The following is a 12,972-nucleotide window of genomic DNA, read 5'->3' as shown; positions in this document are numbered from 1 at the left end:
AATTTATGTCAGGCTAGGAACTTAATTTAAAAAGCATATTTTGTAATTTTATTTATGAGAGCATGGATATCCTCAAATAGGTTCAAGTTCCAATGTTGTCCCAGGTCAAGGTGGTTTTGGTAGTATGACATTCTTTTTACAATCCTTCACTCCAAATTAAGGTCACGACACCTAACTATATGCAAGTCCAAACTATACAATTTATTGATGATCGATTAATATGAAGAGATCAATCGAAATACATATCACAAGTTCATATAACTACGTACTAATAATTCAAGCATAAGTTATAATGGCACCAATGTGATTTTTTATTTTTTATTTTTTTATTTTTTACATTTATATTCCTTTTATATGTTCATTATACTATTGACAGTGCTGGAGCTGTATTGGGCCTAATGGGGTAGCTCCTTTATATTATAACCTTAAAAAAAAAAATTTAGTTTTCTTTTTTACTTACACTTAAGTTTTTGAAAAAATTTCAATTGTACCACTAACTTCTAACTTTTGAATTTTAATATACATATATTTCAAATTTAAAATACCAACTAAACTAAGAATCAACCATAAAATTATATTAATTCATAATTTTTTGAACCATAAAGTACTTCAATAATTTAATTAAACTTGATTAAAATAATTATAATGAAGTTTAAGTTTAATTCACGCCCCCACTAAACAAATTTTCTGATTCTGCAACTGTATTGATGATATTCATAATATACATGTACGTCATTGTATTGAAAAAAAAAAAAAAAGAAGCTTAATCTTTTAGAAGTGCACGCAAATTTTTTTTCTTATTCTTTTAGAATCAATTACTTAATTATTTTGATATTTTAGTAATACATTATTTATTATAGTGATCTTTATATTGTTACGAGATTTACAACTATAATATTTACTTTGAGTACCTCTATTACAGAAAACAACACTAAACATACAAATATAGTGCTTGGAAGACTGCTTAGATTTGTCTTCAAAATCAATAATTATTATCAAACACATGACCAAAAAAAACCTAGTTTTCCTTTGTTTCTACGTTATGCCCAAAGTTGAATAATGATAAACATAATATGTTTAACCCTTCACACTTAAATAGTTAATAGGAAAAAAAATTTGTAAGTAATTATAATTTTGATTTTTACTAATCACTATAACTGAAAAAAAAAGAGTAAGAAACTGTTTTCTATTAACAAGTTGTATTGTTAAAAATGTCTGCTTGATTCATGGTATAAGAAACGCTCAAGTAGTAGTGCATACTTGAATACTTATAACAATGGTTTCCCTTATAAATTCGTATCAAATATTTTTATATGTATAGAGATTAGTTAATCTATATTCTTACAGATACAAAAGGATAAAAGGAAATGAGTTGATCTTCCAAACATAATATGCACGAATAGAAAAAAGGAGATCTTTTCACTGAATAAAAACCTTTTTAATTAGTGCTTAAAACTAACAGTTTGCTTTACACTACAAGAAAACGGGCTATTAGCGACGATAAAAAGTCGTTGCAACAAATGCAAAGTCGTCGCAAATGAAGTTTTAATGACCACTTGTCGTCGCAAAATTGTCGCCACAATTGATTCGTCGTAAAAATAATTTTTGTGACGACAAGTAGTCGGCGCAATTATATTTGCGATGACAATCGTCACAAATGAGTCACTGCAATTATTTCGTCAGTTACATCGTTAAGATGACATGACATTAAGTTTTTACAATTACTTTTTTTGAATTAAGTCATCGCAAAAGATGCAGATTTAGCTGACGTGGCTTATAGTTTTTACGAACACTTTTGTCGTCGCAAATAAGATTTAAAATTTTTTATTTATTTTTATTATTTTACTAATTAATGTTGTATATTACCATATATTTAAACCCAATATTAAATATAATTCATGATATTATAATAATAAAAAAGAATTAAATAAAAAGAAATAAATAATAAAAAATAGAAATAAAAATTATTATTGTAAAAAGTAAATAATAAAAAAAAATAAAAATGTAATTATAGTAGAAATGTGCGGAAATATAAATTGTTACATTCATAAAAATCTAATCTCCTAAATTAGCAGCATCACTGAATCATCGTCATTATCATCAGAAGGATTCGGAGGCGGATGACTTGGACAGACATACGACACAAGACGAGTAACTGCTGGGAAAGTCATGTTTGGGTGCATATGAGTGATGAAATCCTGCATAATTCTGATGCTCTCGTACAGTTGGAGGTTTTGCTGGTAACTCTGTTGCAAGTATTCTTCTACGTGTGGGTCAGAACGTGTTGTAGAAGATCTTGCCGAACGTGAGCCAGATGACGACGCATCCCCTCGATAAATATTTTGTGGGAGTATGGGACCCACTCCAGTCTTGTGTCCTCTGCTGGTGCCCAGAAATTGCTCCATAATATCCTCCTCATTAACTATTCCAGCTGCGGATGATCCAGAAGTAGTAGACTGCTTCTGGATCTACGTTTCTCTTTCTCCCTCGATCCGATGGTACAAATATTATAAGAAAAATTATTAAATACATAATGCGATTTAAATAAAGAAATATAATTAAACATTATGAGTATACTTACAAAAGTCTGCTCAGCTTGGAGATTAACCCAAGTATCCCCACGATGATGCATGTCCCCCCAGTTATCGATGACGGACATTGACTGTTGAGTCCCTGTGGTAGAGTGTATAGTAGTTTAAATGTATATGAATATAGTGTAATCGATTACCAAATTAACATTTATATTGAATAAATTATTAACAAATACTTACTTTCTTCTCGCAGTGTTGGGAGTACGATGGCCGACCATGAAAACTCGACCACTTTTGGTTGCTACGATTAAGTTTATTGATCCCCGAATTTTTCTATTTATAATTACATTCAACATTTGTAAAATTAACCTTTATCAGTAAAATTATCCTTTATTATATATAATAAAATAACATATAAAAGAGATTCAATTACCTAAAACTTGTCAGACATGAATCTATTGCAGCAACGACGGTGAGAAAAAACTCCAATTTTTTGGATTTTGTTGCGATATTTTTCAGTACAAATGAAGGATTTGTAGAGAGAATGAAGTATTTAAGCTTTTTTTGGAGGTTTTGGATGGTATGTGGTGGTTTTGGATGGAGAGGAAGGAAGAAAACGGAGAGACGTCGCTGAAAAAATGGAGAAAACTAATCTGCAATCGCTGACGACAATGTCTTAAAAAAAAATTTTAAATTGCCATCGCAATTGTAACAAAATGACATCGTTCTTCTTCACCTCATTAATGTTTCTGAGAATATTTTTGAAGAATATACCTGCCGCTCATTTTTGCGACGACTTTGATAAGATGTTATCGCAAATAACTTTAAGGAAACCACCAAAGTTTCCGCCTTTTTTTAGGGAAAATTAAATTCCCACTTATTAGTGACGACATTATTAAACAACTTGTCACAAAAAATAGTCATACTTGATAGAATTTTCTGGAACCATTTTTTGTGACGACTTTTCAATATGTCATCATAAAAAATAAAGAACTATCTGGAACCTTTACGCTGGAAACCACCAAAATTTTTGCCTCTTTTTGACCACGTCACCGCCAGTTATACGTATCAATATTTGCGACGACATGCGTCGCAAATAGTGGACAAACTGGCACCAAAATTGTTGCCGTCAGATTGATTTTGGTGCCAATGGCTATTAGCAGCGACATGTCGGTGCGAATAATTTGTGAAATTTTAGCGACGATAAGTCGTCGCAAATAGTGAAATTTTGTGCAATGACATGTCGTCGCAAATATGGAATGCGACAACAAGTCGTTCAAAAATTTTGTTTTATTTTTAGCGATGACATGTCGTCGCTAATACTATAATTTTAGCAACGATAAATGTCGCTAATAATATCGTCGCTAATAACTCTTTTTGTTGTAGTGTTAACTGGCTACAACAGGTCATATAACGGTGCGTCATGTCATCAATTGAAAATAAGTTATAAGTTTTTTTTTTTATTATAATTTGATCAGTCACCACAGATTAAAAGATAATCATTAAAAACTTATCTATATATATAGATAAATATTAGTGTACATAACTCTCTTTATCCTGATCACAGTTTAAAGAAGAAACGACCAAATTTGCACAAAAGGAGTAAGGTGCAACTCCCTCCCCAGTTTTATAGTGTGAAATAAAAGAGATTATAATTTGTGCAAATTTGTTATATGAAAGGAAATAAGAGCATCTCCAACAAAAGAAGCTTCCAAAGGAATTGATAAAAATTTGCACTCTCCTCCTGCATATATAATAAAGTCAAACTTTTGTCAATATCAATAATTTACTACTCACTAAAAGACAACTCATACTTGAGTATAAGCAGCATATTACTACCTTGGTATAATTTGTTTTGTCCAACTTCCTGGCCTGCAAGCACAAAAGAAAATAAGATGTGAGAAAGTTTTGTTTTTACCTATACTTCTATTTTTTTACTTCATTTTCCACATGACAAACCTGAAAAAGTAACAGTAAAGCCAAGGTTGAGTGAACGGGCAACATTAAGGAACGCTTAAAAACCTGTAAGCAAGAAATGAGGAAAAAAAAACTTCAATTTTATTATTCATATAAACAAAGGATCAGAAAAAAATTTATTTAAAATCTTTTTTTAGAGGTAAGTAAAAAAAGAATTAAAGTTACCTGAGGCATATAAATAGCTGCCCCTATAGTAGCAATATAGTTTATCACCAATATACCAGTACCAAGGATTGTAATATTTCTAGCTCCAAAAATCGCCGCAAATGTTCGAATATTATTCCTATAATATTGTTAAATATTGTGTAGTCAAAGATACATGCTAAAAAATGTTGAAGAGGACCGAAATTTAGAAGTATAATATTTGAGTTCAGTATATTTAACAACACGTAAAATTACAACGTACTTCATATCACCTTCCACATCAGGAATATCTTTTATGATGCATATGACCACAAAAAACATTACAGCAAAGGTAGTGATGAAAACAATCGGAGGGCTGTAGAGCAAATCAAGATTGCGCGTTATGAGATTTCTATAGAACGATTAATTATTTGAGCTGAAATATTAGAAATTATATATTCTTATAAGTAGTTAATAGTAATATTAAATTGCAAGCTGTTAAATAAAATACTATAATAGTCTTAAAAAAAATATATGTGTGTGTACCTCCACCAAAATGGAAGTCCAAGGGAAACTCTTGTGGCGTAAAGTATACCTATACAATTAGTGATACTGATCTGCACACATATATATGTGTGTGTCAAAGAGAGAGTATAAATAGAAATAGAAATTTGAAAGGGAAAAAAAAAACACGTATTACTTTCACAAAAAATGTTACTCCACTTCTATATGCATATAATATACAACACAACTTAGTAAACGTTAAATGCTTTTATTTATTAATTTGATCCCAACTTAACAACTTGAAGGCATTTTTTTCATGCCATTTCTTTTAACTTTTTAGAGGAACACTAGGTTTTTGAGTGCCCGAATAAAATTACAAATGAAAACAGAACTTATAAATTACAAGAGGTAGAGAATTGAAGAAATACCAAAGGAATCACAATAGCCGTTGCAATAGAAGATCCCTTGAATCTGAAGGGGGGAGCAGAATATAAGGTGGCTAGTAGAAGACCAAAACAATAGAGAGAAGTGGTGATTCGGTCGGCCTTCATCAATTGAAAAATTGACAAGCCAGTAAGTACAGAAAATATCATTAGGAACCATGCTTGTTTTAGTGAAAGTTCTCCAGATGGTATCGGTAAATACGGTTTATTTATCCTGAAAATACAACACAAAAAAAAGTAGATTAAGACTTATTTATCGTAGTTCTTTAATAATGCCTGACATGCATATACTCTAATAATATTTGACTTTTAAACATACTTATATTTTTAAGACTTAAAATCCTAATTAAAGGAAAAAGCAACTACAGATGATACAACTTCATAATTTTGAGACTTAAAACTTTAAAAATGAATTGAACTCATATGAAAGAAAAAAAATGTTGCAATTAAACGAAGATACAAGAGAGAGAAGAGTTATAAAAAACTAATTAGTGGTGTGGTTCTTTCAACTATTACTTTTGATTCAGACGCAATTTAACATATTGGTTCCAATATAATCGTGAAAATATGTTGATATTACATAGGTGAAAAGCATACCTATCAATATCGACGTCGAAAATCTGATTGATGCCATTATAATATGCGTGTGCAAGTATGATAGCAATTAAGCCCGGGAATGCCTTAAACAACAGCGACCATTTAAACAATTGTTTGTTCTCAACAAACACTCTTGCAAACAAACAACTGCCAAAAAAAAAAAAAAAACCAAAGGAAAAGAAAAGATTGCATGAATTTGAAGGAAGAAAAAAAAGAAAAAAACTGAGAAAGAGAGGTTAATTTTTGCATTGCAAATTGGTATTTATTTTTTTCACTTACATGGTCGATATAATTGCTTGACGCATTGCATACGGCCTTGCAAATTTATAGCAAGTAGATCCAAAACGTAAAACTTTGGCAAACACTGGATCAGAACCAGAAGATTCAACTTGAGAGCATGCCTAGAAACATTATTATAGTTTTGATTTATAATTAGAAATATTTAAGATTAATTTGACCAACTAACAAAGTCAAATCATATAAATAGGAGTAATTAGTACATGCGTAAATAATGAAAAATGCTTTAATTGCCGCCCTGCAAAGAAGCCCCTCAGCATGCAACCTCCTATTTTAATTTAATTTCAAATCTTTGATGTTGTTGCTGTTTTGTTATTAAATATAGTATCTTTCTCATTTTCTTTCTTGTACCCGAAGAAGCAAAATAAAAATTTTCCAAAGGGATCCCATACTTGCTTCATTATGGATGAAGTTAAATGCAGGTAAACATTACTCAATGAATCAAGATCTGCCATCTCATTTTCTTGGCTCGTTAGCTGTCCCTTCAATTAAATTTTGACACCTCATGGATTGCTTAATTTTTTTTAATATTCACTTCCTATTCATGTGGTGAGATTGCTAAATTTAGATAACATGACAAAAAAATAGTGAAAGAATACAGCCAAAGAGATAGGAAAATGTTGACAACAGATCCAAACTCATATGCAATACATGAGGATGTTAATGATTCACAAAATTTGCATTATTTCCATTACTAAGCCGATATCCAATGTAAATGTCAATGTCAATTGTATAAATTGACAACAAAAAGTAGAATTAGGATATATTTGACACGCATTTCTGCAATGCATACTGCTATTTCAAATGTTAAATCTACTTTTTATCATAATAATTAAACTTCACAAGTTGTAAAAGTAAACTTTTTAATTTTAAAATAATTTGGAAATGTAAACATTGCAATGATTAAATGAAAACGTAAATATATCAACCAATAGGAATCAAATGTCAAATTTTCTATATGTTAAACTTGGTGGCAAATTTACTACAAAGTATAGCATATTAAAACTTTGGTACAACAAATAGCAATGCATTAGATTGCGTTTTTTTTTTCACATTTGAAAATAAATTTGCCATTGATACATCAGTTATAGCATTGTATTAGAGTTGCTCTAAATATTAACTCATCATGCCATAAAAAACTAATACTACAACAAAAGAGTCATTTAGTGAAAACATATATAGACAACTCGCCGCTATCAATAGACTTTTACTGACGACATGCCATCGCTAAAAGCTTTTGTGTATGAATGTTCTGGAATAGGTTGTGTGATCCACTTTTCGCGACGACTTATCATCGCTAAAAGTCTTGCATGGTGAATTGACTTTGTAGCAACGATAATTGTCGTTGCTAAATGTTTGCCGTGAAATTTGGTGGCGAAAACTATTAGTTGCTGCCTACAAAAATGTTTTAGTGACGACACATGTCGTCGCTACATGTCTAAAGTCATCGCTAATAAAGAATTAGCCAAATCATGATCCCTCTTCTTCCTATCTCTCTCTCTCTCTCTCAGTTCCCTCTCTGATCGAGGCCCACCCACGCCCCTGGTGTCCCCGGTCAGCCGTCTTCTCACTCTTTGTTTCTCTCTATGTCTCTCGAGCATCTTCCTTCTCTCTCTCTCTAAACCGAGCGCCGCCCAAACATACTGTAGACACTAGGATTCTTTTCGTCGTCGACGCATGCCTAAACCACACTTTACTTCTACTGTCGTTGCTCCTCCATCACTCCTTCATCGCCACTCTGCTGCCCCCAAAGCCATAGACTCAAATCACTCCTTTTGTGGTGGTTTTACATAAGGATTTTATTTTTAAAAATTTAATATTTATTTTGAAATTAGTATTGGTTTTGTTTGAATATATTAGTTTAGGTTGATCATGGTGTTTGGTTGTGTTTGGTTAAGAATTTGATGGTATTTGATATTGTTGAATATGTTAATTCAGGTGTGTGTTGTTAATTTATTTAATTTGTTAGTTTGGTTGATTTGGTTAGTTTAGATGTTTAAATGTGATGATGAAAATGTTTTAACAATAGAGTTGTAGCGATGACTTACCGTCGCTAATGTTGTTTTAGAGACGATATCCTGATTTTTAGCGATGACAATTGTGGTCGCTAAAAGGCCTATTTCTTGTAGTTTTTATAAGAGTCACTCCCATAATAAACAAAATATGGATGATATTTAATGAGGAAGTGCTATTTCACATTTTTTGTGTTTTAATCATGTGTATATTCTATGTTCTATTAGCATATTATTTTTTTTGTGTTTGAATCATGTGCATTTTCTATCTTGTTTTTAACACACAACTGATAAGAATTACTAAATTAAATCAAACTAATAGGTCAGGGATGGAGTTTGGGGCATTTTAATTAAAAAAAAAAACAAAAACTAAAGTGGAATTGGCAGCATAAAGTGAAATTGACAGCATAAATCAGGGACCGTTTTGTGAGAAGCAAAAAATAAAAAATAAAAAATACTTGAAAGCTTCGTAATCATAACGTTAGTACCAAAGAAAAGAAGTATACCCGGCAGAAGGAATTACGTTTATTTTGGCCGAGTAGAAAGGATTTTGAGAACCTACTTTCCTCGTACAGTCCCACTGGCAAGATCAATTGATTGGCGGAGCATTTTAAAAGAAAGTTGGCGGATTTGATATCTTTAGGTGTGGACTTAAACATTGGCATCAATCTATTTTGGTGAGAAGAGGCTTTGCAACGTAGAGAGATAATAGTTGCTACTCTAAAGGAAGAGTGAGAGATTGTGAGCTCCATATATGTTAACTGAAATAATATCAGGAAAAGTGGATAAAAGAGAACAAAACGAGTTGAAAACAAATGCTTCATGAACTGCATAAATATTTATAGAAGCATGCAAAGTATACGATTCTTCTATGATTATAATAACTGAAAAGTCATTTTCACTACTTTAAACAAGACAAGTAACAAGTAGCATAAATCAAGACAAGAAACATAATCAAAAAATCAGCAATTGCCAAATATATAGTATAATAATTATTACTATAAGAAAAGTAATGAAAGCAACAATAATGTTTTTAATTGACTATGCAAAATGGCTAAAGCGTGAGGGAAAACATCGGTCTGCTCCTAATATTCTCGATGTTCAACGGTTCCCCTCTTTGTCTGATTGGACAAAGAATAATAATGATGGTGCTGTTAATGGTAGTCTGGACTCTTCTGTTTGTGGTGGCATTTTTTTGGCTCGCAGGGGCTTCTGTGTGACAGTCATGATTTCCTTAGAGAAAAAAGGGCCAAGATAAGATAAATTGTGGAGTGTTACATCTTATAAGAAAAGACACCACCTCTCAATTATATGAGACCACAAAATCATGCAGATTTAAACCAAAAGCGGACATTATCATACAAGTAGAGGTATTGGTCGTTAAATCTTCAAAGCATGCTTCTCTCTTCCGTTAGGAATTGCTTATCTTCTGTAGGAGGAATTATTAGGAGTTATTGATGCTACTTTTTTCACCAAATTAAACTGTGGCTTTGAAACAAGCTATGATTTGAATGTGATTCTTCTAACATGGTTGAGCTACTTCGGGAATGCAATAAAACATGTTTTTATAATTTCCATTGTACAACGATACACTATTGTAATTTCATTTTTAATTTTCTTTTTAATAAATTTTGAGCAGGATGAGAGAAGAGAACTATCTAGGAGTGTAATCTAGTTGGGATGTAGTGTACTAATAGCCTACTCTCACACTAGTGGACCTATTGTACTTGATACTAATAGCCTTCTCTCTTCTCTATCTAAAAAATCCAACATAGTTAATAGGATTATCTCACACTAGTGGACCTCACTCTCCTAGATGCCACAAACTCTTGAGCTTACTAGTATTTGACAAAAAGTAAACTTTATTTTTTTTTTGACAAAAAAAGGACAACTACAATCCCCTACTTTGAAAATGGGGACAAGTCTCCCATGTACCATCATAATCGGCTCATGTGCTATCGTATCTTGCTGAAACACTAGCGTAATTCTCTTACACTGAGTCATAACAGTTATTATATTGGAAACTGTTGACGGTGAAAATGTCAACAGAAATATAACAAATTTCAAAACGGTTTGCGTAAATTTATTGATCCAAAACACTATTAAGAGTAATTAAAAAGTAAGAACATACAAGAATTATAGTGATTTACCCTTGATTCAAGAGCTACGTCCACTGTAGGGAGGAGATAGATCACTATTTTTCAGAGAGAATTACACACTCTAATTGCTCTAAATGAGACTTCGGCATCTTTCGACCTACATTCCTTTATTTATATTGTTGACCATCGTCCATGCTGCTTTCCGTATTTAATTCGGGGATATTTCCCTCATCTTTTGGGATAATATCCTAAAAGATGGAGATTACAATCAATCGGAACGATTTCATTGCTTAAATTTCATATATTTGAATTACAAATAGTAAATTCCGGAGTAAATCTCGCATATCTCTCGACTTACGTTGACTCGACTTCATAAGCACTCCCAAAACCATCTTCGCCTACAATTGTTGGTGTGGTCGACCTCATGTTGTCCTTTGCATCTCCTCAGAGCGGTCAACCTCTTATATATGCCACATCCTTTATTAGCGGTCTCCTCCTAAGAGAGTTGCTATCCCACGTGGCGGTTAAGGCAGAGCTGTCCTTCATCATTTAATACCATCATTTATGACGCGTGGGCCTTATTCAGTGCCTCATTTAGGGTTCAGAATTTTAGCCTACCACATCTGCCCCCTAGGTTGAGGCTTTCCTCTAGACTCTTCGAGCTCTGACCAAGTAGGGTTTATGCCTTAACTCTCCTTCCCTATGTTTACTTGCTTGCAAAGGACTCTAGCCCTACGCTGTCTAGGCAATGATGGTTCTGACGTAGAAGATGCTTCTTGAGCTGGGCAATAGTCACATCGATCAAATCAACCTGCCAGACGTCACTTCTCTATTTTTAATGCATGAATCTCGGACATTGGATCGCGTCTCTTTAGTTTCCCACTTATGCCCTCATTGTTGGATTAAGACTCTTCATCTCCACCATTGCATGAATAGTTATTTCTTCCAATGGTCTAGGGTCGAGGCTACATTCCATTATAAAGAGCGTTTCGCAACAAGTCTTTTCATTACTTCATTATGAAAAAACCGCCGAGACTCTACAAAAATTCCCATAAAACCTCTAAGTTCTCCCATTTTCGAAGCTTTCTTAAGAATTTCTTTGCCAAATTTCCAGACTTCTTCCATTCTTCAGTTCAACATCTTCCATTTCTGAACTTCTGCTAAGTTTTTCTTCAAAATTCTCTCATTTTATTCTTCTACTTTCGTTGAGTGTAAAACTTCAATGCTTCTGGTTTATACCCATGTTGGCTTGTGATGAAACCTGCATAGCAATAGTTAGAAATAGGAAAATATGAACTAGAAAACTTACCTTTCGCTGTCGTTGCATATTTCTGAACTGGCTTTTTGGGGTTTTAATTGACTATGAGGAATTTTAGATTTTGGGCCCTTATTAAATTTATGGATTTTCAGGCCTTAAGTTTAGATGTAGTCACTTTAGTGTCAACTGTTTGGCTAACATTCCCTTCTCCCCACTCAACCCTTAGGGCTCTAATACTCATTTTTCGCTTTTAGAATTAACTATGGCACCCAAAAAACTTAGTCATCGAGAAGGGTAATCATATGCGTCCCTGGAGAGGCATGAACCATCTTCAGTAGCTGAACCTTTTGGGCATTCTTCTTCAACTAAAGATGACCCTTTACTAAGGGGAAATTGTTGAATACATGAACGACCCTCGAGAGGATATTGATAGCGTCGACCGCATGGTCGAAGGTGATGAAAACGATGAAGAAGATGCGACTGCTATAGTTGGAAGCATCGATCCCTTAGGAAGCGTCTGTCAATACACGGGGGGCATGGTCTTAGGTTACTCTGCATCCCCCTTGGGTGCTGCCTTAGTTACAGTGAGCGGCAATCCTATCAGGCCTTCCTTCTCCGCTGACTCTAAAGCGCCGAGGACTCGAAACCGGGACATTCTGAAGGCATATAAGGATGTACACATTAACGATAGATGATTTGAATACCTTCTTCCAAACGAGAATTTCTGGACAAGCCTTCCCCCTCCCGGTTACCTCTCTGTATACACCAGGTCATTCTCTGCAGGGATGACCCTTCCCATCCATCCATTCGTTAAGGACTTATGTCATCTCCATGGCATTTCCCTTACTAAGCTAGCTCCCAATTTCTAATACTGCTTCATTGGGCTGTGGGTCTTATGGCATCAGTAGTTTGACTTGGAGTTACCGCTTGATGAGTTTTTCTATGTATATAAGCTCTCCCACGTTGCAAATAACGAAATGTACATGTCATTTTTTAGGGAGTCATAGGCGATCCAAACCTATTCTTGGTAAATTAATATAGGGGGTTCCCTCATCAACCCATGCATGGAAACTCATGTTTTTCAAGGTAAAGGGTAGATTTGACCTCCACCCTGTCGATCGTAGACCCTGG

General features: G+C 33.4%; 1 protein-coding gene across 1 annotated transcript; it reads right to left on the bottom strand.

Moving 5' to 3' along the window:
* Positions 1-2,063: 2,063 nt before the first annotated feature.
* LOC21397221 (homogentisate solanesyltransferase, chloroplastic) lies at positions 2,064-9,278 on the bottom strand. The gene is made up of 11 exons (XM_024165807.1): positions 8,991-9,278; positions 6,455-6,576; positions 6,176-6,322; positions 5,564-5,792; positions 5,178-5,248; positions 4,915-5,007; positions 4,674-4,791; positions 4,491-4,553; positions 4,346-4,403; positions 2,578-2,673; positions 2,064-2,431 (listed from the first exon to the last, which is right to left on the bottom strand). Exons 1-11 carry the CDS (start codon positions 9,234-9,236, stop codon positions 2,064-2,066), a joined length of 1,611 nt encoding a protein of 536 aa, XP_024021575.1. The 5' UTR covers positions 9,237-9,278.
* Positions 9,279-12,972: the final 3,694 nt, after the last annotated feature.

This window comes from Morus notabilis, unplaced genomic scaffold (assembly GCF_000414095.1).
Source record: "Morus notabilis unplaced genomic scaffold, ASM41409v2 Scaffold353, whole genome shotgun sequence".
In the NCBI taxonomy this organism is placed as follows: Eukaryota; Viridiplantae; Streptophyta; class Magnoliopsida; order Rosales; family Moraceae; genus Morus; species Morus notabilis.
Note: the sequence above shows the minus strand (reverse complement) of the source record. Positions and strands in the feature narration are given on the sequence as shown.